Source organism: Chiloscyllium punctatum, chromosome 36 (assembly GCF_047496795.1).
Source record: "Chiloscyllium punctatum isolate Juve2018m chromosome 36, sChiPun1.3, whole genome shotgun sequence".
In the NCBI taxonomy this organism is placed as follows: Eukaryota; Metazoa; Chordata; class Chondrichthyes; order Orectolobiformes; family Hemiscylliidae; genus Chiloscyllium; species Chiloscyllium punctatum.
Genome location: NC_092774.1, coordinates 15,316,699 through 15,338,709, shown reverse-complemented (window position 1 = coordinate 15,338,709; position 22,011 = coordinate 15,316,699). Strand labels below are relative to the sequence as shown.

At 45.5% G+C, this 22,011-nt stretch overlaps 2 protein-coding genes and 1 long non-coding RNA gene across 3 annotated transcripts in view; 1 reads left to right on the top strand and 2 right to left on the bottom strand.

Annotated features, from left to right (window-relative positions):
* Window positions 1-22,011, top strand: part of LOC140460747 (uncharacterized) — a 175,083-nt gene that overhangs the window by 81,952 nt on the left and 71,120 nt on the right. The window lies entirely within an intron of this gene.
* LOC140460746 (uncharacterized) overlaps window positions 1-22,011 on the bottom strand; it is a 75,485-nt gene that overhangs the window by 17,264 nt on the left and 36,210 nt on the right. Inside the window, exon 3 of the mRNA XM_072555392.1 lies at window positions 16,208-16,390. Coding sequence (XP_072411493.1) covers window positions 16,208-16,390 — 183 coding nt within the window. The remainder of the gene's footprint in view (window positions 1-16,207; window positions 16,391-22,011) is intronic.
* LOC140460805 (uncharacterized) lies at window positions 1,341-9,261 on the bottom strand. The gene is made up of 2 exons (XR_011954343.1): window positions 9,077-9,261; window positions 1,341-3,117 (listed from the first exon to the last, which is right to left on the bottom strand). It is a non-coding gene; the product is annotated as an uncharacterized lncRNA (long non-coding RNA).

Below are 22,011 nucleotides of genomic sequence, written 5' to 3'. Positions count from 1 at the left end.
AGAGTTTGTTTTTTGTGAATGAACAGTTGTAGCGCGAGGTGGCTGTGACTTGGTGAAGGTGAGGCTCCCCGGCCCCGCCCATCCCCAACCCCGGGCCCCGCCCATCCACCCGGCCCCGCCCATCCCTCCCCCGGCCCCGCCCACACCCGTGTGGAGATCCTGTACAACCTGAACATGATGTCCCAACCCTTGTACTCAATGGTGTGAACAATGAAGGCAATGGTGCTAAATGCCTTCTTAACCACCCTGTCTACCAGTGATGCAACTTCCAAAGAACGATGTAACTGAACCCCCCCCCCCCCCACACAAACACACACACACACACACACACACACACACACACCCCTCTCTATTGCACAACATGAGCCAGGGCCCTATCATTCTGTGCAAGTCCTGCCCTTCCCTGTTTTAGCAGAATACAACCCCTCGCTTTGATTCACACCTTGCTCATACACATCTGCTCTTTCGAACCACACACACACACACACACTCTCTCTGACACACACAGGCTCATACTCCATTACACTCATTGTACCAAGCATACACTCAACGCATGCACACACACACATGCTCTCTCATGCATGCATGTGCACATACACAACTCAATGGGGTGAGTTTGTATTGGCAGAATTGTATTTGCATATATATTCAACTTTGTGCACTTTTTGAGCAATCTGCAGAAAATCAATCCATGTAATGTTTTATAAATTCCTACTTTGGAAATAGAACTGGTCTGATTGAAGATTGGGATACAGATTCAATGTTCACACCTTTAATGCAACATCTGAACCCAGATGTCACCTATTTTAGAAGACCTTATGTCACCTTGAGAATGTGAATTTAAAAAAGCTCTGGGATTAAGTATTAATGTACCAAAACCCACAACTCATTCTAAAAGATGAAAGACTTAACAGCTATCTAGGTCTGTTCAATATGTCATATCAGTTGAACGATACTGTGATCATTTGCTGTACATTTTGTTTTTATACAGCTACCGGATGAAGCAGTAGTGCACTGAAAGGTAGTGCTTCCAAATAAACCTGTTGGACTATAACCTGGTGTTGTATGATTTTTAACTTTGTCAACTCCAGTCCAACACTGGCACTCCACATCGTTTCCAGTCAACGCAGCATCGGGTGCTGCCAGTAAACTTTAAAAAGCCAATAAAACACAGTACCTGCATGCCTGAAAAACTTACAATTTCTATGATACGAGTATTCACTGCTCCATCTGATACATTACATTGGAAGCTTAGTGCAAGAGGCTGAAAGAAAGGAGCAGCTTTAAAACAAAAACCACTTGGAGCTCAAAGCTTTGAAATCAGAGTTTGAGCCCGGTGGTAAGTTCAGGTAACCTTTATTGTGACCCAACTTTGTTACAGCTTCAGATCCCCCCAGCAAAAAGGCAGAGAAAAAGTACCTGCTTTTTAAACAGCTCAAGGTCATACCATGCATACTACCCTCCCACCTGACCTCACTTCCTTTACTATTGGTCAGCGCCAAGTTGTCCCTTTGTAATTGGATCCTTGGTAAAGCCTTAACCCAGAGGAAGTATTGCCTCACTCAGCAATTTCAACCCATACCCTGTCTCCAAGTAAGTGTCTCCCTGCCCATCTGCCAGGAGGTGGGGGTTGGGGCATCTGTGTAGAGTCAACCACACTGATGTGGGTCTGGAGTCACACATTGGCCAGACTGGGATGACTGAGTGAATCTATTCACAAAATGGCAGTTTCCTTCCCTAAAAAAAAGACGTGAGTGAATCAGATGGGGGTTTTCTCACCCCCACCAAAAAATGGTTTCACCGTTAGATTCTGAACTCCAGATTTCTGACCAAATTCCAATTCCACCATCTGCCACAGCGGGATTCAAATCCCGGATCCCCGGAACTTGGTTGAGTCCAGTCGATATTGGCACTCGGCCGTCGCTCCTACAATCCCCCTGCGATAGCTCATGAACTTGCTGGTGGCTCTGCAGGTGGGGGGAGTGGGTGAAGGTCTTGCCGCACTTGGGGCAGGGGAATGGTCCCTCCCTCGTGTGGACCCGTCGGTGCCTCAGCAGGGAAGAGGAATCGCTGAAGGCCTTCCCACATTCGGGGCAGCTGAAAGGCCTCTCCCCCGTGTGGATCTGCTGGTGGGTCAGCAGGGCAGAGGCCTGGGTAAAGCCTTTTCTGCACTTGGGGCATCTGAAGGGTCTTTTCCCCCCCCCCCAGTGTGGCTACGCTGATGAGTCTCCAGGGCAGATGGAACACGAAAGCCTTTCCCACAGTTGGCACACTTCCACGGTTTCTCCAAAGAGTGGCATTCCTCTGGTTTCTCCATGGCCAAAACTTCAGTGACATACAAACGTGAGTACAGGCCCTCTCTGCCGTGAATTCCTCTTTCCAGGCCAATTAGTTGTTACACTCTCCACACACACACACACTGCACTGCAATGGTAGGGTCTCTCATCCAGTCCCACTGATACTGAAAATATAGTTAAATGGGACCCAAAAACCTTTGCTCCTTCTCACAGAATCATAGTTGAAAATTGTTGCGGTGCCGATGGATTGAGAGACTGTCAGACATTGATGTCAAAGTGAGGACTGCAGACACTGGAGAGTCAATGTTTCTGGTATAAGGCCTTCATCTGTTGGTTTCGAAGCTTCCTCCTTCAGATCCTCAAATATTCTGCAAAAACAGATTACAAAAGTCCTCACTGTCAGCGCAGGGTAGAAATTCTGAAGTAGCAATTCGACTTTCTGCAGAATATGCTTTTCTTTTGTTATTCCACAAAATTGAAAGCACCATCCCACTCTCTCTTCCCCCTCTGTTCTCACTCCGCTCTAACTAATCCTCCTGCATGTTCTGATTCAGGATCTAACAGAAGCAGAAGAGCATTTTGGATAACTCTGCCTGAAAGTTAATATCACAGAATCATAGCTGAAAATCGTTGCAGTCCCAACGAATTGAGTGACTCAGGCAGTGACCACTACAGACATTGGAGAATCAGTGCTGAAAAGTGTAGCGCTGGAAAAGCACAGGAGGTCAGGCAGCATCCGAGGTGCAGAAGAGTCAACATTTTGGGCGTAGACCTTTCGTCTGTTGATTTTGAAACTTCAGTCTTCAGATCTTCAAGTACTCTGTTCAAAAAGAGATCACAAAAGTCCTCACTGTCAGTGCAGGGTAGAAACTCAGAACAAGCGATTCAGCGGAATGTTCTTTTGTTATTCCATGAAATTGAAAGCACCACTCCACTCTCTCTCATTCTCCTGAAGGTGTTGATTCAGGATCTTATAGGGACAGAAAAGCAAAAATATCACTACTCTGAATTTTGAATACCTCCATCTGAAAGTTAATATCTTTCACAGCATTCGGATACTGCCGAGAGAGTGAGCAGGTCAGATTTTGGGAAACAAAATAAACTGTCACTTCAGGGTGAGCCTGAAATGCAGCTTCTTGAGGAACAACTTTAGCATGAAATGGTTAACGTACATGGGAAGTTTGGGGAAAGGCACCATCAAGACATTACTTCCCTGGGCACGATGGGTAACTTAGCACGGTCAATCCATTCTCACCTGGACAAAGTTGAACAAGCCTGGTTGTTAAGTTTTTCATCGTTTAGTACAGGTTTCAGGTATCAATAATATGTAAATCCCAGAACTTGGTGTCAGCCATCTTCTCAAGATAAATTAAGGTTTTATAACAAAAAGTGACATCTCAGCTCAGAAAATGCATTAAAGGATGGAGGCCAGAGTCTGTCTGTATCCCAATCTTGAGTCAAACTGGTTCCACTTCCAAAGTGGAATTTACAAAATATTACGTGTACCGACTGCTTGCAGATTTTGCGCAAAAATGCACAATAAAATGTATCTGCAAACACGATTCTGCAAATACACATTCAACCCCTATTGGACATGTGTGCGCATGCATGCGTGAGGGAGAGAAAATGTCTGTATCGGTGCTGTATATCTCTACGTCTATTTGATAACAGATGCTTCACTTCTGTTGGTGTAAATATTGTTGTGAATCATAGCTGGGTGCAAATGGTTAGATGTAAGGGAGAGATAATTCGTCAAGTAGAGCAGTATAAGAATCCTGGGAGACCCCTATTTCTGGTTTGCTTCCTAATGAACAAACATTAAGCCTGAGCACCGATATGTTTTTAATTTTGTTTCATTTTTCTTGTTTGATTCCATGCTATGATTACGGTCTGTGCCTGGTCGGTTGACAGGCTGGGGGATTGTGGGTTGGGGCTTGATTGACTGAATGTTTTATTCTTCCGGAAGGTGTAAAGGGGGGGGTCAAAGCTTCAGCAGAAATTCAGCAGAGCTGAGAACAGACCAACATCTTACTCTGTGGGAACAGGGAGATCAGAGGACAGAGAAATCAGGATCTGAAATCCGAGCTGACACCAGACTACCCTGTGATCAGTGCTTTGATTAGCAGTGCCAACTCTCTGCCTTTACCTAGCTTCCCATTTGACTATCCCCTCGAAATTCAGGATCCAATCCTTGTCATCCTGAAACCATGTCTCTGTAAGGAGTCTCAGATCATAATTATTCACTTCAGTGTGTGCAGTCAATTCATTCACTTTAGTTACAATGCAGCACACAATCAGACAATGTTTTAGTTTCAACTTTTGTGCTCTTTAGAATCCAGTTTTGATCGCTGAAATATTTACTCTCCTCGTCCCTTTCTATCGTTCTCTGATGCTCATTTTCCACATCACGACATTGCTCACTGGCCTCGATTTGGATTGGCCAGTCATTCACTATGATCATGGCTGATCTATTCATCATCTGAGATCCTCCTCCTTGCATTCAAAGCAGCTTTCAAAGGTGTTTTGCCCTTACAGGAAGCAGAAGAAGTTACAATGAAAGCTTTCATTTGTGAGGCAGCAACTGAGGAGTGAGTACGTCTTGGGAAGTGGGAATTCATTGCACTGTGGGGATGAAACCCTACCTTGTCCAGTCATTTCTGCTGGTGGATGAGACTAGGCCTTAAGATTAGGGGAAAGAGTAGATTTAGGACAGAGATGAGGAGGAACTACTTTTCCTGGAGAGTAGTGAATCTACAGAATTTTCTGCCTAAGGAAGCAGTAGATACAGCTTCATTAAGTATATTCAAGACACAGTTGGATGGGTTTTTGCATGGTAGGGGAATGAAGGGTAGTTAGGACAATGCAGGGAGGAGGAGCTGAGACAATGGATAGATCAGCCATGACCTTAATGAATGGTGGAGCAGGCTGGATGGGCCAAATGGCCTCCTCCTGCTTCGATTACTATGAAACTATAACCCTGCATTTCCCATGGCTAACCCACCGAAGCTGCACATCCCTGGACACTATGGGCAATTTAACATGGCCAATCCAAATCAAGGCCAGCGAGCAATTTAGAAAATGAGCATCAGAGAATGATAGAAAGGGACAAGGAGAGTAAATATTTCAGCGATCAAAACTGGATTCTAAAGATCACGAAAGTTGAAACGAAAAATGTTGTCTGATTGTGTGCTGCATTGTAACAAAAGCGAGCGAATTGACTGCACACATTGAAGTGAATAATTATGATCTGAGACTCCTTACAGAGACATGCTGGATTTCTGCTGAAGCTTTAACACCCCTCCCCCTTTACACCTTCCAGAACAAAATATTCAGTCAATCAAGCCCCAACCCACAATCTCCCAGCCTGTCAACCGACCAGACACAGAGCTTAGACATAGCGGGGAATTAATCAAGAAAAATGAAACCAAATATTAAATTAATTGTTGCTCATGTTTAAATGTGAACGAGGAAGTAAACCAGAAATAGGGGTCTCCCAGGATTCTTATAGTGCCCAACTTGAGGAATTCTCTTTCCCTTACATCTAACTATTATTACCCAGCTATGATTTACAACAATATTTACACCAACAGAAATAAAGCATCTGTTATCGAATAGACAGAGATATACAGCACGGAAATAATCGTTTTCGCTGTCTCATGCATGTAAGCACACACAAGTCCTTGGGGGTGAATTTGCATTTGCAGAATTATATTTTCAGATGCATTCTATTTTGCTCAAAAACACACAATCTGCAAGCAGTCAGAACATGTAGTATTTTATAAATTCATACTTTGGAAATGGAACCAGTGTGATTCAAGATTGGGATACTGACAGACTCTGACCTCACACCTTTAACACATTGTCTGAGCTGAGACTAGATTAGATTCCCTCCAGTATGGAAACAGCTCCTTTGGCCCAACAAGTCCACACCGACTCTCCGAAGAGCAACCCACCCAGATCCATTCCCCATATTTACCCCTGATGAATGCACCTCACACTACGGGCAATATAGCATAGCCAATTCACCTAACTTGCACATTTTTGGATTGAGAGGGGAAACTGGAGCACGGGGAGGAAACCCTTGCAGACACAGGGAGAATGTGCAAACTCCACACAGGCATTCGTCCGAGACTGGACTCGAACCCAGGTCCCTGACGCTGTGAGGCAGCAGTGCGAAACAACGAGCCACTATCCTGCCCAGAGGTTACCTTTTGTGATAAAACCTTAAGTAATCTCAAGATTTCCATATGAATAATACCTGCAGCCCACTGTAAAAGATGAAAGAGGTAACAATCCAAGTTTGTTCAATATATCATTTCAGTGGCAGGGCTCTGTCATGTTTTTCCCTTTGGTCCAATTCATCAGATCAGATATCCTAAACTAATCTAGCCTCATTTGTCTGCATGTGCCCCATATACCTCCGAACCCTCCTTATTCATATCCCCATCCAGATGCTTTTTAAATGTTGTAATTGTACCAGCCGTCACCACTCCCTCTGGCAGCTCGTTCCATACATGCACCACTCTCTGTGTGAAGTTGCCCCTCAGGTCCCTTTGAAATCATTCCCCTCTCACCTCAAACATATGCCCTCGAGCTTTGGACTCCCTGACCCTGGGGAAAAGACCTTGGGTATTCACCATATCCATGCCTCTTACAAACGTTTATCAGGTCACCCCTCAGACTCTGATGCTTCAGGTGAGGATCTAAAATTTGAATTTAGATTATTGTCAGACTCAACAAGTATATGTAGATTTTTTAAGAATCACAAAATGGCTTTTCAATTTAAAATAATACACAAAATGGCTGAGAATAATGATTGAACTCTGTGAACTTGTCCTGCTGTTTTGCAGAATTAAGCTACAATCCAAAGATAAGAGGACAATGGAGTTTGTTTAAAATGAACACGGACACATTAATTGACCATTTGAACTAACCTTGAGCTGCTACCATGGCATGATGATTTACGTAATTAAGACCCCTTCCCCAGGAAATATCATTGGATTAACCTGCTCTAAATCATGTCACCTTATTACATTTGATTGGTCTTTTCTTGTAAAAAAGGCTGTACTGTCTCTTAAAAAACCTAAATAAATAACGTGTCATTTTCAAATGTAATTGCACAACTTCGCCATGGAACACAGAAGCTTTAATCACTGTGTTGTTGGACAGAATTGGGTCAAGCTGCCTGATTAAACTGATAACCTTGCTTTGTACAGACTGCATTTCATTGATTCTTTAGACCAATTGCGAACTCAAAGGGCCCTTAAGAGGGGTCTAGATCTTCACTCTGGATAGTTTGACCTGGCCAATTAACCCTAACCTGCACATTCCTGGGAACTATAGGTAATTTAGCGTGGCCAATCCATGCTAAGCTGCGCATCCCTGGACACTATGTGTAATTTAGCACAGCCAATTCACACAAACTTGCACCTCCCTGGGCACTGTGAGGACTTTAGCATGGTCAATCCAACCTAACCTGGACAAAGTTTAAAAAAAATCACACACACCCAGGTTATTGTCCAACAGGTGTATTTGGAAGGACCAGCATTTGGAGTGCTGCTCCTTCATCAGGTGGTTGTGGAGAAGAAGATCATAAGGCACAGAATTTATAGAAAAACATTACGGTGTCCTGCCACTGAAATGATATATTGAACAAACCTGGATTGTTAAGCCTTTCATATTTCAGAATGGGTTGCAGGTATCATTAATATGGAAATCCCAGAACTTCCTGTAAGACACTTTCTTGAGATAACAAGGTTTTATAACAAAAAGGTGTCATCTCAGCTTAGACAATGCATTAAAGGTGTGAGATCAGAGTCTGTCTATACCCCAATCTTGAATCAGACTGGTTCTATTTCCAAAGTGGAATTTACAAAATATTACTGGATTGACTGCCTGTGTGAACTGCCAAGTCTCATCCACGTGCTGAAATAACTGGATAGGGTAGGGCTTCATCCTCACAGTGCAATGAATTCCCATTTTCCACCAAAATCGCAGATGTACTCCCTTTACTCATTTGCTCTCTCACAAATGCAAGATTTCATTGTATTCTTCTGCTCCCAGTAAGGGCAAAACATCTTCGAAAGCTGCTCTGAAACTCTAGTCTTCACAACCACACTTCTGCTTTCACCAAAGACGATTAAGAGTCATACAGCATGGAAACAGACCCTTTGGCCCAACTTGTCCGTGATGACCAGATATCCAAAATTAATCTAATCCCGTTTGCCAGCATGTGACCCACACGGCTCCAAACCATCCCGATTCATGTACCCAGCCAGATGCATTTTAAATATAATCGTACCAGCCTCCACCAATTCCTCTGGCAGCTCGTTCCACGCATGTACAACTGTCTATGTGAAAAGGTTGTCCTTCACGTCTCTTTTAAATCATTCCCCTCTCACCTCAAACAAATGTCCTCTAGCTTTGGACTCCCCAACCCTGGGGAAATTCCTGATGAAGGGCTTTTGCCCGAAGCATCGATTTTCCTGCTCCTCGGATGCTGCCTGACCTGCTGTGCTTTTCCAGCACCACTCTGATCTAAACTCTGGTTTCCAGCATCTGCAGTCCTCCCTTTTGCCTAGATCGAACCCTCTACCTGTCTACATCTATCCCCACTTCACCACCCAGCACACCCTTTATCTGCATCGCCCCCTACACCCATCCCCAATCCTGAAGAAGGGTTACACCCGAAACGTTGACTTCTCCACCGCCTGATACTGCCTGGCTTGTTGTGTTCTTCCAGCCTCCTACCTGTGTATTTTGTCAATTGAGACACAGACCTGGAGCAACGTTTCCAGAGTCTGTCCCCATCCCGACACACTCCCTTTCCTTTTAGTTGCTGCAAGTCAACAACTGAATCCCAGAATGAAAAAAATAAATGGAAAAGGTGACAAGAGAAGAGAGTGCCGTACTCCCAGAGAATGGACAGAGGGAGGAATTTGCAGTCTGGGATGAAGCTCAATGTTCATTCAGACACGAGCAGCAGCAGCAGCTTGAGAACCTCATGGTCCAACTTCCGCGTTCAGACAATGGGGTGACTCTGATTGGCAGGAGGACCAACGTCCTTCCGGTCCTCCTGTGCTTTCTATTGGTCAATCAAAAGAAGGTCCCGCGCCTTATTTGCCGATAGCGATTAGCATGCGCACCAGTTTTTGCTGACACCAGCGAGCATGCGTACTGCGTTGCTGACACCGGCAAACATGCGCAGTATGCTCTTTGAGCCTGCTGCTGCTGTTATTGACAAATTTGAAGTGTCCAAATGCCAACAGGGAAAAAAGGGGGAGAGCCACAATTTTTTTTTCCCCTGTGGTTCGACATTTTATTGCTTCTGCGTTTTGTCTGGTTACTCCACTTTTGTATGTCTTTTCGCCTTGTTGAGAGAGAGTGTGCCCCAGTGAGCTGTCTATGGGATGGAGCTGTAACCAGTTACACAGACTGAAGTAACATTATAGTAGTCGCAGCAGGGAGTAACTGCACACATTTCCTGAGTGTGATCACAGTTTCAATTGTTCATCAGAAACAGGGAGCCAAAAGGACACCAGAACGACAGAGAAGTCGTAGAAATGCGGGGACTGTGGGAAGGGATTCCATTCCCTGTCGGTCCATGAGATTTATCAGCTCAGTCACAGGTGGGAGAGGCAGTTCTTCAAAACATTATTACAACATTATTTCCCATTGACAAAAACACATTCACGCTGCCTGATTACCTTGAACTTGTACAAGTGCCCTGTCATCACATCTTTAATCATAGCTTTGAACATTTTCCCGATGGCATATGTTAAAGTAAATGGTCTGCAGTTTCCTGTTCTCGGTCTCCCTTTTTGAAGAAAGGAGTTTTCCAATCTACAGAAACCTTCCCTGAAACTAATGACGTTTGGAAAATTAAAACCAATGCATTAACTATATCACCAGCTAATTTTTCTTTAAGGATCTAGAATGAAATCCTTTGGACCCCTGGGACTTGTGAGCTTGTAGTTCCAACAGTTTACTCAGTAGTACTTCCCTGGTAATTGTAATTGTCTTCAGTTCCTCCTTCCCTTTCAATTCCTGATTTCCAGCTAGTTCCCGGCTGTTACTTGTATCCTCTCTATTGAAGACAGACTCAAGATCTTTTCAATTCACTGACCATCTCTTTATCCTCCGTTATTGAATCCCCAGACTCATTTTTTACAGAACCAACACTTAGCTTTTCTTAAAAAAGTTAACAAAGTGATGAAACTTTCCTTCCTGTTTTTATATTTTTGGCTAACTTTCTAACTCTAATTGCTGTGCTCCTGCCTCCATTATTTCTGATGTTTGCCCCAGCTCTCAACTCTCACATCAACCTGTCTGCATATTCTATAGAACTGACCTTGGTTAAGTGTTGCAAAACATACAAGGGCAAATTTTTCATCTCCAGAAAGTCTTAATACTGAACACGATAACATTCACTTTGAAATATTGTTCATTCAAACTTCACAAGCACACCCTCCAGATTCAAAATCCCACAATGACACCCAGTTTTGTTATGATCTTTAATTTTGAAGAGAAATTTGAATATCCAGTGATTAACTGGAAGAACTGTTCACGAGGTTTTCACATTTTTAAACAGAAAAAAATCAACTGGATTAATTTAGCAGAATAGCATGTATGGCCTTAAATTGTAAATTTAGTTTTGTTTTGAGTGACGGAGCAGGTCCACACCAGATGAGGATCTAATACCTAGATTTAGGCTGTTGTCAGGAGCTTTTATTCATCACAAAATGGCATCTCAATATAAAGGAATAGAACAACATGGCTTCAGGCTGAAAATTAACACTGGGTTTAAAATGGCTAAAAGCTGCATTTCTGCATTCCTGAGCGAACTGAATTACAGATTAAGCAAACAATGCCTTCTTCATTGTATGGACCTAATTAAGCTAGATAGGACATTACTGACCATCCTAGCTAACCTTGAAGCACAGGTATGAGGAGATAATGCGTGTGAAACAACATTATTTCCCAGGAAATATCATTGGGTTAACCTGTTTCCATTATGTAATTTTATTACATTTTATTGGATTATTCTGCAATTAAGGCTGTATGGTCTCTTAAGAAACATATGAAAATTGATATTTTATTCCACGTTAATCACACAGTTTCTCAAAGGAACACAGAATCTTTTAATATCTGTGTTGCTGGACAAATCTTTGCCCGGCCGTTACAAATTAAAGTGTGAAACCTTGCTGAAGCAGACCATAATCCTAGTCTTCATTTGACCGATCTCGGAACTGAGACACCCCTCCCGGGGGTTGAGATCTTCAACCCTCACTGTGCTTTTGGTGTGACCCATGATTACAGAGACTTGTGGGAACGGAGAGGATTTTTAACCCCCATGGGGCAGACGAACAGTAATGCTGTTTTGTCCAATCAATCTGGCAGCTATCAAGATGTTCAGCTCATGCTGAAGCAATGGATACAGTCTCCAAAGGAATGAGCAGATGGATGCTGCTGCCAAGCAGGCAGCCTGACACCCCAAACCTCTGGTCCCATTGGGTCCCCAGCAAAACCCCGACAGAGACAATATGGGGATAGAAATGCCAGGCCTGGGTATGGGACTGAAATCACAGGGTGCGCCCCCTGCTGAGCAGCACAAACTATGGCCTCAAACAGGGTACTCCCTGTATACTCAAACCGAAATGTGGGTGACCCCTGATGGACTACTTTGTATTCCTTCTTTGCTGCTGCCTTTTTCAATTGATTATGTGCAGTATTGTACACACGTGGGTAAGGAGGGAATGGTTAATACTGTATTACAAACCTGGTGTCACCCAGATTTCCAGAAAGCAGATAGGAAAAGAGCTGAAGCATGTTTAATTTGTAAACAAACAAGATGCATGGTTTAAGAGGGATGCCCTAAGGTTGTTAACCACCTCCTTGCCTGGTGGGCCTTTTTACTTGTCTACAACTTGCTTTTAGAGTCATAGAGATGTACAGCATGGAAACAGACCCTTTGGTCCAACCCATCCATGCCGACCAGATATCCCAATCGAATCTAGTCCCACCTGCCAGCACCCGGCCCATATCCTTCCAAACCCTTCCTATTCATATACCCATCAAATGCTTCTTAAAATGTTGCAATTGTACCAGCCTCCACCACATCCTCTGGCAGCTCATTCCATACACGTACCACCCTCTGCATGAAAAAGTTGCCCCTTAGGTCTCTTTTATATCTTTCCCCTCTCACCCTAAACCTATGCCCTCTAGTCTGGACTCCCCGACCCCAGGAAAAAGACTTAGTTTATTTATCCTATCCATGCCCCTCATAATTTTGTAAACCTCTATAAGGTCACCCCTCAGCCTCCAACGCTCCAGGGAAAACAGCCCCAGCCTGTTCAGCCTCTCCCTGTAGCTCAGAACCTCCAACCCTGGCAACATCCTTGTAAATCTTTTCTGAACCCTTTCAAGTTTCACAACATCTTTCCGATAGGAAGGAGACCAGAATTGCATGCAATATTCTAACAGTGGCCTACCAATGTCCTGTACAGCCGCAACATGACCTCTTGACTCCTGTACTCAATACTCTGACCAATAAAGGAAAGCATACCAAACGCTGCCTTCACAATCCTATCTACCTGCGACTCCCACTTTCAAGGAGCTATGAACCTGCACTCCTAGGTCTCTTTGTTCAGCAACACTCCCGAGGACCTTACCATTAAGGTGTATAAGTCCTGCTAAGGTTTACTTTCCCAAAATGCAGCACCTCGCATTTATCTGAATTAAACTCCATCTGCCACTTCTCAGCCCATTGGCCAATCTGGTCCAGGTCCTGTTGTAATCTGAGGTAACCCTTTTCGCTGTCTACTGCACCTCCAATTTTGGTGTCATCCTCAAATTTACTAATCGTACCTCTTAATGCTCGCATCCAAATCATTTATGTAAATGACAAAAAGTAGAGGGCCCAGCACCTATCCTTGTGACACTCCACTGGTCACAGGCCTCCAGTCTGAAAAACAACCCTCCACCACCACCCTCTGTCTTCTACCTTTGAGCCAGTTCTGTATCCAAATGGCTAGTTCTCCCTGTACTCCATGAGATCTAACCTTGCTAATCAGTCTCCCATGGGGAACCTTGTTGAATGCCTTACTGAAGTCCATATAGATCACATCTACAGTTCTGCCCTCATCTATCCTCTTTGTTCCTTCTTCAGAAAAACTCAATCAAGTTTGTGAGACATGATATCCCACACACCGTGTCATATTGACTATCCCTAATCAGTCCTTGCCTTTCCAAACACATGTACATCCTGTCCCTCAGGACTCCCTCCAACAACTTGCCCACCAATGACATCAGACTTACTGGACTCCCACCCTTCTTAAACAGTGGAACCATGTTGGCCAAGCTCCAGTCTTCCGGCACCTCACCTGTGACTATTGATGATAATATCTCAGCAAGAGGCCCAGCAATCACTTCTCCAGCTTCCCACGGAGCTCTAGGCTACACCGGATCAGGTCCTGGGGATTTATCCACCTTTATGTTTCAAGACATCCAACACTTCCTCTTCTGTATTTTAGGGTGTAGCTTAGGGTGGATTGGCAGTGCTAACTTACCCATAGTGTCCTGGGATGTGCAAGTTAGGATAGATTAGCCATGGGAAATACAGAGAAAGGGGTTAGGTATGGGTGGGATGCTCTTCAGAGGGCCAGTGTGGAATAGATGGGCTGAATGGCCTGCTTCCACATTGTTGGGATTCTATGACCCTCCCCACAAAGGAGCATTTTATCGGCATCTATCCTGTCAAGCCCCTTTTAGAAATCTATTGGTTTCAATAAGATCACTTCTGGTTCAGAGAGGTAGACAGCACAGAAACAGACCCTTCGGTTCAACTCATCCATGCCGACCAGGATTCCCAAACTAAACTAGCCCCACTTACTTATATTTGGCCCATATCCCTCTAAACCTTTCTATTCATGTACCCATCCAAATGTCGTTTCAATGTTGTAACTGTCCCCGCATCTACCACTTCCTCAGCAAGTTAATTCCATATGCAAACCACCCTGTATCAAAATGTTGTCCCTCAGGCTCCTTTTAAATCTCTCTCCCCTCACTTTTAAAAATATACCTCCTAGTTTTGAGCACCTCTACACTAAGGAAGAGCCCTTTGCTATTCACCTTACCTCCACTCTTCATGATTTTATAAATCTCAATGACATCACCACTCAACCTCCTGCACTTCAGTGAAAAGTGTCCCAGTCTCTCCTTATAAATCAAACCCTCCAGTCTTGGCAATGTCCTGGTAAATCTTTATTAAACCCTCTCTAATAGTATTCTTCCTATTACAGGGCCACCAGAACTGTACTCAGTACTCTACAAGTGGCCTCACCAACATCCTGTACAAGCTCAACATGATGTCCCAACTCCTATACTCAATGGCGTGAACAGTGAAGGCAAGTGTGCTAAACACCTTCTTGACCACCCTGTCTCCCAGTGATGCAGCTGTGCACCTGAATCCTCCCATGTCTCTGTTCTCCAACAAGACTCAAGGCCCTACCACTACCTGTATAGGTCCACCCTTCCTTGTTTCAGCAAAATGCAACCCCTTGCTTTTATTCATACTTCTCTCATACATATACACACGCATACACCCCCCAACACTCTCACAGGCTTATACTCTTTACCAAGCATGCACACAAACTCACATGCACACACACAAATAACTCTAAGAAGTGAATTTGAATTGGCAGAATTATTTGCAGATACATTCTACTTTGCTCAAAATGTGCAGAAACTGCAGGGCAGTCAATCAGTTTAATATTTTATAAATTTCGACTTTGGAACTGGAACCAGTCTGATCCAAGATTGGGGTATGACAGGCTCGAACCTCACACCTTTAATGCATTGTCTGAGCTGTCAGCCTTTTTAAAAATAAAACCTTAAGTCATCTCAAGAACGTAACTTAAAAGATGTTCTGGGATTTACATATTAATGAACCAAAACCTGCAATCCATTCTCAAAGATGGAAGACTTAACAGCAACCTAGGTTTGTTCAATATATCCTTTCAGTTGCATGACACTGTGAGCTTTTGCTATCAATTCTGTGTCTTTTGATCGGGCTCCACAGTTACCCGGTGAAGGAGCAGCGCTCCGAAAGCTAGTGCTTCCAAATAAACCTGTTGGACTATAACCTGGTGTTGTGTGATTTTTAACTTCATCCAGGCCAGTCCCCCATCGGTTCCTCCACCTCGTTTCCATTGAACACAGCCCACACCTCCCGATGCTGCCAGGAAACTTTACAATGACGAGGAAATGATGCACTCTACAATCCTGAAAAACTTACAATTTCGAATGGTACTGGCTCCTCATTCACTGCTCCATCTGATAGACAACATTGGAAGCTTAGTGCAGGAGGCTGAAAGAACTGATCAGCTTTAAAACAAAAACCTCTTGGAGCTCAAAGCTTTCAATGAGAGTCTGAGCCAGGGGGTAAATTCAGGTAACCTTGATTGTGACCCAACTTTGTTACAGCTTCAGATCCCCCCAGCAAAAAGGCAGAGTAAAAGTAGCTGCTTTTTAAACAACTCAAGGTCAAAGTACATACACTCCACCCCCCACCCCCACGTTCTTTACTATTGGTTAGCACCCAGTCGTCCCTTTGTAATTGGATCCTTGGTACAGCTGTAACCAGGAGGATGTGTTGCCTCCTCACTCAGCAATTTCAATCCATACCCTGTCTCCAAGTAAGTTTCTCCCCTCTCATTTGCCGAGCGAGGAGGGGTGGGACAGTGTAGAGTCAACCACACTGCTGTAGACCTGGAGTCATGTGTAGGTCAGACCGGGTAAAGGATGCAACTTGGCCATCACAGTATCAATTCCCCTCCAGGTGAACTCGCTGGTGCCTCCGCAGGGCGGAGGAGCAGGTGTAAGCCTTCTTGCACTGACAGCAGGTAAACGGCCTCTCCCCTGTGTGGACCCGCTGGTGGGTCAGCAGGGTGGAGACCTGGGTAAAGCACTTCCCGCACTCTGGGCAGCTGAAGGGCCTCTCCCCCGTGTGAACCCGTTGGTGGGTCAGCAGGTTGGAGGAATTGCTGAAGGCCTTCCCGCACTCGGGGCAGGGGAATGGCCTCTCCCCGGTGTGGCTGCGCCGATGAGAGTCCAGGGTAGATGGGAAACAGAAGCTTTTCCCGCAGTCATCACACTTCCATAGTTTCTCCAAAAGGTGGGATTTCTCTGGTTTGTCCATGACTAAAGCTTCAGTTGCACACAAACACGCATACAGCCCCACCCTGCTGTCAATTCCTCTTTCCAGGCTGTATAGCGGTTACATGCTCCACACTCAGTGCGCTGCAACAGTGGGGTCTCTCATCCAGTCCAACTGACGCTGAAACGTACCCAAACAGGAACCAAAAAGCTTTGCTCCTTCTCACAGGCTCATAGTTGAAAATTGTTGCGGTCCGAATGCACTGAGTGACAGTCAGACATTGACTCAAAGTGAGGACTGCAGACGCTGGAGAGTCAGTGTCGAAATGTGTGGCATTGGAAAATTCACAGCAGGTCAGGCAGCATCCGAGGAACGGGAGAGTCAACGTTTCGGGCATAAGGCCTTCATTTGTTGATTTTGAATCTTCTGACTTCAGATTTTCAAATACTCTGCAAAAAGAGATTACAAAAGTCATCACTATCAGTGCAGGATAGAAATTCAAAACAGGCAATTCTACTTTCTGCAGAATATTTTTTTGTTGTTCCACAAAATTGAAAGTACCATCCCACTCTCCCTTCCCCTCTGTTCTCACTCCGCTCTAACTAATTCCCCTGAAGTTGCTGCTTCAGGATCTTACAGGGGCAGAAAAAGCAAAAACATCAAGACTGACATCTCTCTGAATTTTGGATACCTCCACCTGAAAGTTAATATCTTTCACAACACTGGGATCCTGCTGAGAATGAGCAGGTCTGATTTTGGGAAGCAAAAAGATAGTGTGTCAATTCAGGGTGAACCTGCAATGCAGCTTCTTGAGGAAGAACCAGACACAAAATGGTTAATGACCCCGGGAAGGTGGGAGCAAAATGAGACATCAAGGCATTAACACCGACACACTTCAGTCAAACTCTTCTGCTTCCAGTCAGGGCAAAACATGCTCTGAAAGTCCAGCCTTCACAACCACACTTCTGCTTTCACTGAAGACAATTAGAGTCACACAGCGCAGAAACAGACTCTTTGGCCCAACCTGCCCAGATATCCGAAATTAATCTAGTCACGTTTGCCATCACTTGGCCCCTATATGGGCAGGGTGCTGACCGCTGGGACTAAATTGGGTTGGCTCTCTTGTCAACAAGGACGAAGTTGGATCGAAGGGTCTGTTTCTGTGCTGTACATCTCTATGACGCCAGTCGCATTTACCATCACTTGGCCCTGACCCATCTGAACCCTTTGTATTCATACACCTATCCAGATGCCTTTTAACTGTTGGAATTCTACCAGCCCCCACCACTTCCTCTGGCAGCTCATTCCATAAAAGCACCACCCTCTTCATGATAAAGTTGCCCCTGAGGTCTCTTTGACATTTCCCCACTGCCCTCACCCTGAACCTATGACCCTCCAGTTCGGGACGCCCCCATCCCAATGGAAAGACCTTGTCTATTTACCCTATCCATACCCCTCATGATTTTATCAAAGTCTCAGACTCTGGCACGATGGGGAAAACAGCTCCACCCCATCCTTCTATCCCTCCTCACCCGGGTATTTAAGACACATACCTGAGTTTGCAGAGTCTGCTGCCTCCTTGGATTCACTCCAGTTGGCACAAGTGAACAGATTCCCCCCACACACTCCCAGGACGAAGAATTGCCGAGAGGGAGGGAGTTTCATGCAAACTGACAGGCCACTTCCGCGTTGTGACGCCTTCAATGGGTCAGGGGTGGGGTAGGGAATGGGAAAAGGGGCGAGAGGAAGGGGTGGGGCGCAGCTGGCTAGCCTGCACTGCCCTGCACAGTTTGCAGGAATTCCTTCCCTTCACAGAATCCCCACAGTGTGGAAGCAGGCCACTCGGCCCAACGAGTCCACACTGACCCTCTAAAGGGTAACCCACCCACATCCATTCCCCTGCACCTCTTGCTCTACTCCCTGACTATCACACCTAACCTGCACATCCCTGGGCACTATGGGTAATTTAGCATAGCAATTTCCCCCCCTAACCACTTTGCACCAAAACCTCACTCAGTTGCTGTCTCACAAATGCAAGATTTCGTTGTAACTTTTTCTGCTCCCATTAAGGGCAAACATCTTTGAAAGCTCCTCCTAAACTCCAACCTTCACAACCACACTTCTGCTCTCACCGAAGATGATTAGAGTCATACAGCACAGAATCAGACCCTTTGTCCATCCACACATCATTCCTGATGAAGTGCTCGGGACTAAAATGTCAACTCTCAAGGTCCCTCAGATGTTGCCTGACCTACTGCCTTTTTCTTGCACCACACTTTGCCTCTGATCTCCAGCATCTGCAGTTCTCACTTTCTCCACATCCCAAAGTATCACCATTTAAATAATACACTGTCTTTCTGCTTTTTTTTTTCCATAGCAAAGGCTATAACTTCACATTGAGATACTGCATTTGCCACGTGTTTGTAACTTGTGGTCTTCTCGACTTTGGGGAGACTGAGCGTAAACTTGGGGAACGGATTGGCGAGCATCACAGCTGGGTCCGAGAGGCTGACCAGACCTCCCAGTCACCATCGATTTTAATTCCCCTTCCCACTCCCTTTCTGACAAGAACATCATAGGCTTCCTCTATTGCCACAACGATCCAAACTGCAAATTGGGGGAACAAACCCCATCTTCCGCCCGGGCAGCCTACAGCCTGCAGGACCCAACATTGAGTTCTCCAATTTCAAATAACCTCCCTTTCCATCCCCCGACTCCCTTCTCAGCCCCGTGCCCCTCACTACCACTCCTTCCTGTCACCAACCTGATTTCTTCCACCCAATGATTAATCAGGCCGGACCCTCTCCCTATCTTCACATATCCCCACTTTAGCCCCAGCCCCAGCCCCAGCCCCCAGCCCCAGTCCTGAAGAAGGGCTACACCCGAATTATCGACTTCTACACCTCTTGATGCTGCCTGATTTGCTGTGTCCTTCCAGCCTCCTGCCTGTCTATTTTGCCAATTGAGACACAGACCTCGATCACTTTTCCATAGCCCGTCCCCTCTCTGGGTTAAATCCCTTTCCTTTCAGTTGCTGTAAGTCAACAAATTGAACTCCGGAAAAAAGTAGAAATGGCAAAGGGGGCGAGAAAAGAGAGTGCCGTACTCACAGATCTGAGACAGAGGAAGGAATTTGCGGTCTGAGTGAAGCTCAATGTTGATTCAGAAAGAGAGGAGCAGCTTCAGAAACTCATGGTCCAACTTCCGCATTCAGACAATGGGGTGGCTCTGATTGGCAGGAGGACCAGTTTTGTTCTGGTCCTCCACGGTTCCCTATTGGGCCATCAAAGGAAGGTCGCGCGCCTTTTTTTTGCGGAAAGCAATGAGCATGCCCAGAGTTTTGCTGACACCGGTGGGCATGTGCACTGCGTTGATGACACCGGAAAACATGCGCAGTATGCTCATTGGGGGATGCTGGTGTTTCTTGGAGAAAGTGAGGACTGCAGATGCTGGAGACCAGAGTTGAAAATTCTGGCATAAGATTCCTGAAGAAGGGCTTATGCGCGAAACGTCGATTTTCCTGCTCATCGGATGCTGCCTGGCCTGCTGTGTTTTTCCAGCACCACATTTTTCAATGCTGGTGTTTCTGTCAGATGTTAAGAGTCCAAATGCCAATAGGAAAAAAAGGGGTAGAGCCACAATTTGTTTTTCCCTGTGATTCGACATTGCATTCTGTCTGGCTTGTACCCAGCTTTTCCCCAAGTCCAGAACTGAAGGGCATGGGTTTAGGGTGAGGGGGGAAAGGTTTCTGAGGGGCAACCTTTTTGCACAGACGCTGGTGTGTGTCAGCCAGAGGGAGTGATGGAGGCTAGTACAATGATAATATTTAAAATGCATCTGGATGGGGAGATGAATAGGACAGATTCAGAGGGATAAGGGGCCAAATACTGGCAAATGGGTCACTAGATTAATTTAGGATATCCGGTCGGCATAGACCGAAGGGTATGTTTCTGTGCTCTGTGATGCTATTTCTAGATAGTTGGAACCAACTTCACAAGACTAGGACTAGGCCATTCACCCCTTACATTCAAGATCAGAGTGGTGTTGGAAATGACAGCAGGTCAGGCAGCATCCAAGGAGCAGGAACATTGACGTTTCAGACAAAAGTCTCGAATGCTGCCTGACCGGCTGTGCTTTTCCAGCACCACTCTAATCTTGACTCTAATCTCCTGCATCTGCAGTGCTCACTTTCGCCCATTCACCCCTTCCAGCCTGTCCTGAGCGGTGGCCTGACTGCGTTTATTTCAGTGAAAGAATCAGATAGATTTCAGCAGCTCTTTTAAAAAAACTTGAATGCGTTTTTCTGGCTTTAACGATGTTTCTGAAGATATCATTTTAGGTATTCTCAATTTTGAAGATCAGCCATTTCTCACCCCTCCCGACTCCCAGGTAGAGTCATCACCATCCATTATCTCCCGCTCTCTCTCTCTCTCTCTCTCTCTCTCTCTCTCTCTGTCCTTTGAAGGGTTTGATACAGAGGTCAAAGATGGTTCGAGGCTCGAGAAAGGACGGTGTGGTGGGGGCTGGGAAGAAAAGAGACAGAATGGATGGGGGACAGAGAGAGAAAATCGACGAGGGGGCAAAGGGTGGGGGTAGAGAGAGAGAGAATGAATGGGGTTGATGGAGAGATTGAGCGGGGGAGAGAGAGTGGGCGTGGCGGAGAAGTGGGAGATGGCACAGGGCAGGGTGATACTGGGCACACAGACACACAAGATGGCCACTGAGCCATCAGTTGGCCAACTTGACACACAAGATGGCCGCTGGATCACAATATGGAGAGAAACAGCAGAGCAGATACAGACACTGCCTGGGGCCACCAGAATGTTAGCACAATGGATTCACAACCCAGGTGATTAGTTTAAGGCGGGTGGGGGAAGAGAATATTCATGAGTAATGAACACTGCCCGCCGAAGTGTCTGGGTCCAGCCAACACCTCTTATAGAAGTGCCAACAGCATGATACAGACTCAATACCAAATGCTAATAGCCAGGGCTGCAGGAATCCTCCTTCTCAGGGAGAGCAATTAGCGCCCATTACAACAACAATGGATTTCCATGCAGACATTGAAATGGACAATGTCTGCACTGAAACTGACAACGACTGTGTGGAAATTAACAAAGGTTGTGTGGGAACTGACAATGATTGTATCAACTATCAATGATTCTACAAGGATTACCATAAACAAATCATGTTACAAAGACAATATTCTCACCCCTGACCGATTGTATCACAAAATGTATAAAAGTTTCTTGACGTGTGCTCCGGGTCGAGAGAAGTCTCGCAGCTGACACTGTGCTGTTGGTGTCTTTCTCTCCCTGGAGCCCCGGTATTTCCTTGTGCAATAAACTCTGTCATTGAACCCCAATTCTGACTCCTAGCCTGGTGTATTTCAGGGGAGAGAGAATGGGGCGGGTGGCAGATGGTGGGGGGAGGGGAGAGAGAGAGAGAATGGATGGTGGGGGCTGGAAGAATGGACATGGGACAGAGGGTGGGGTGAGAGAGAATCGATGGGTGTAGAAGGTGGGGAGACGGACTGGACAGGGCCTGAGGAATGAAACG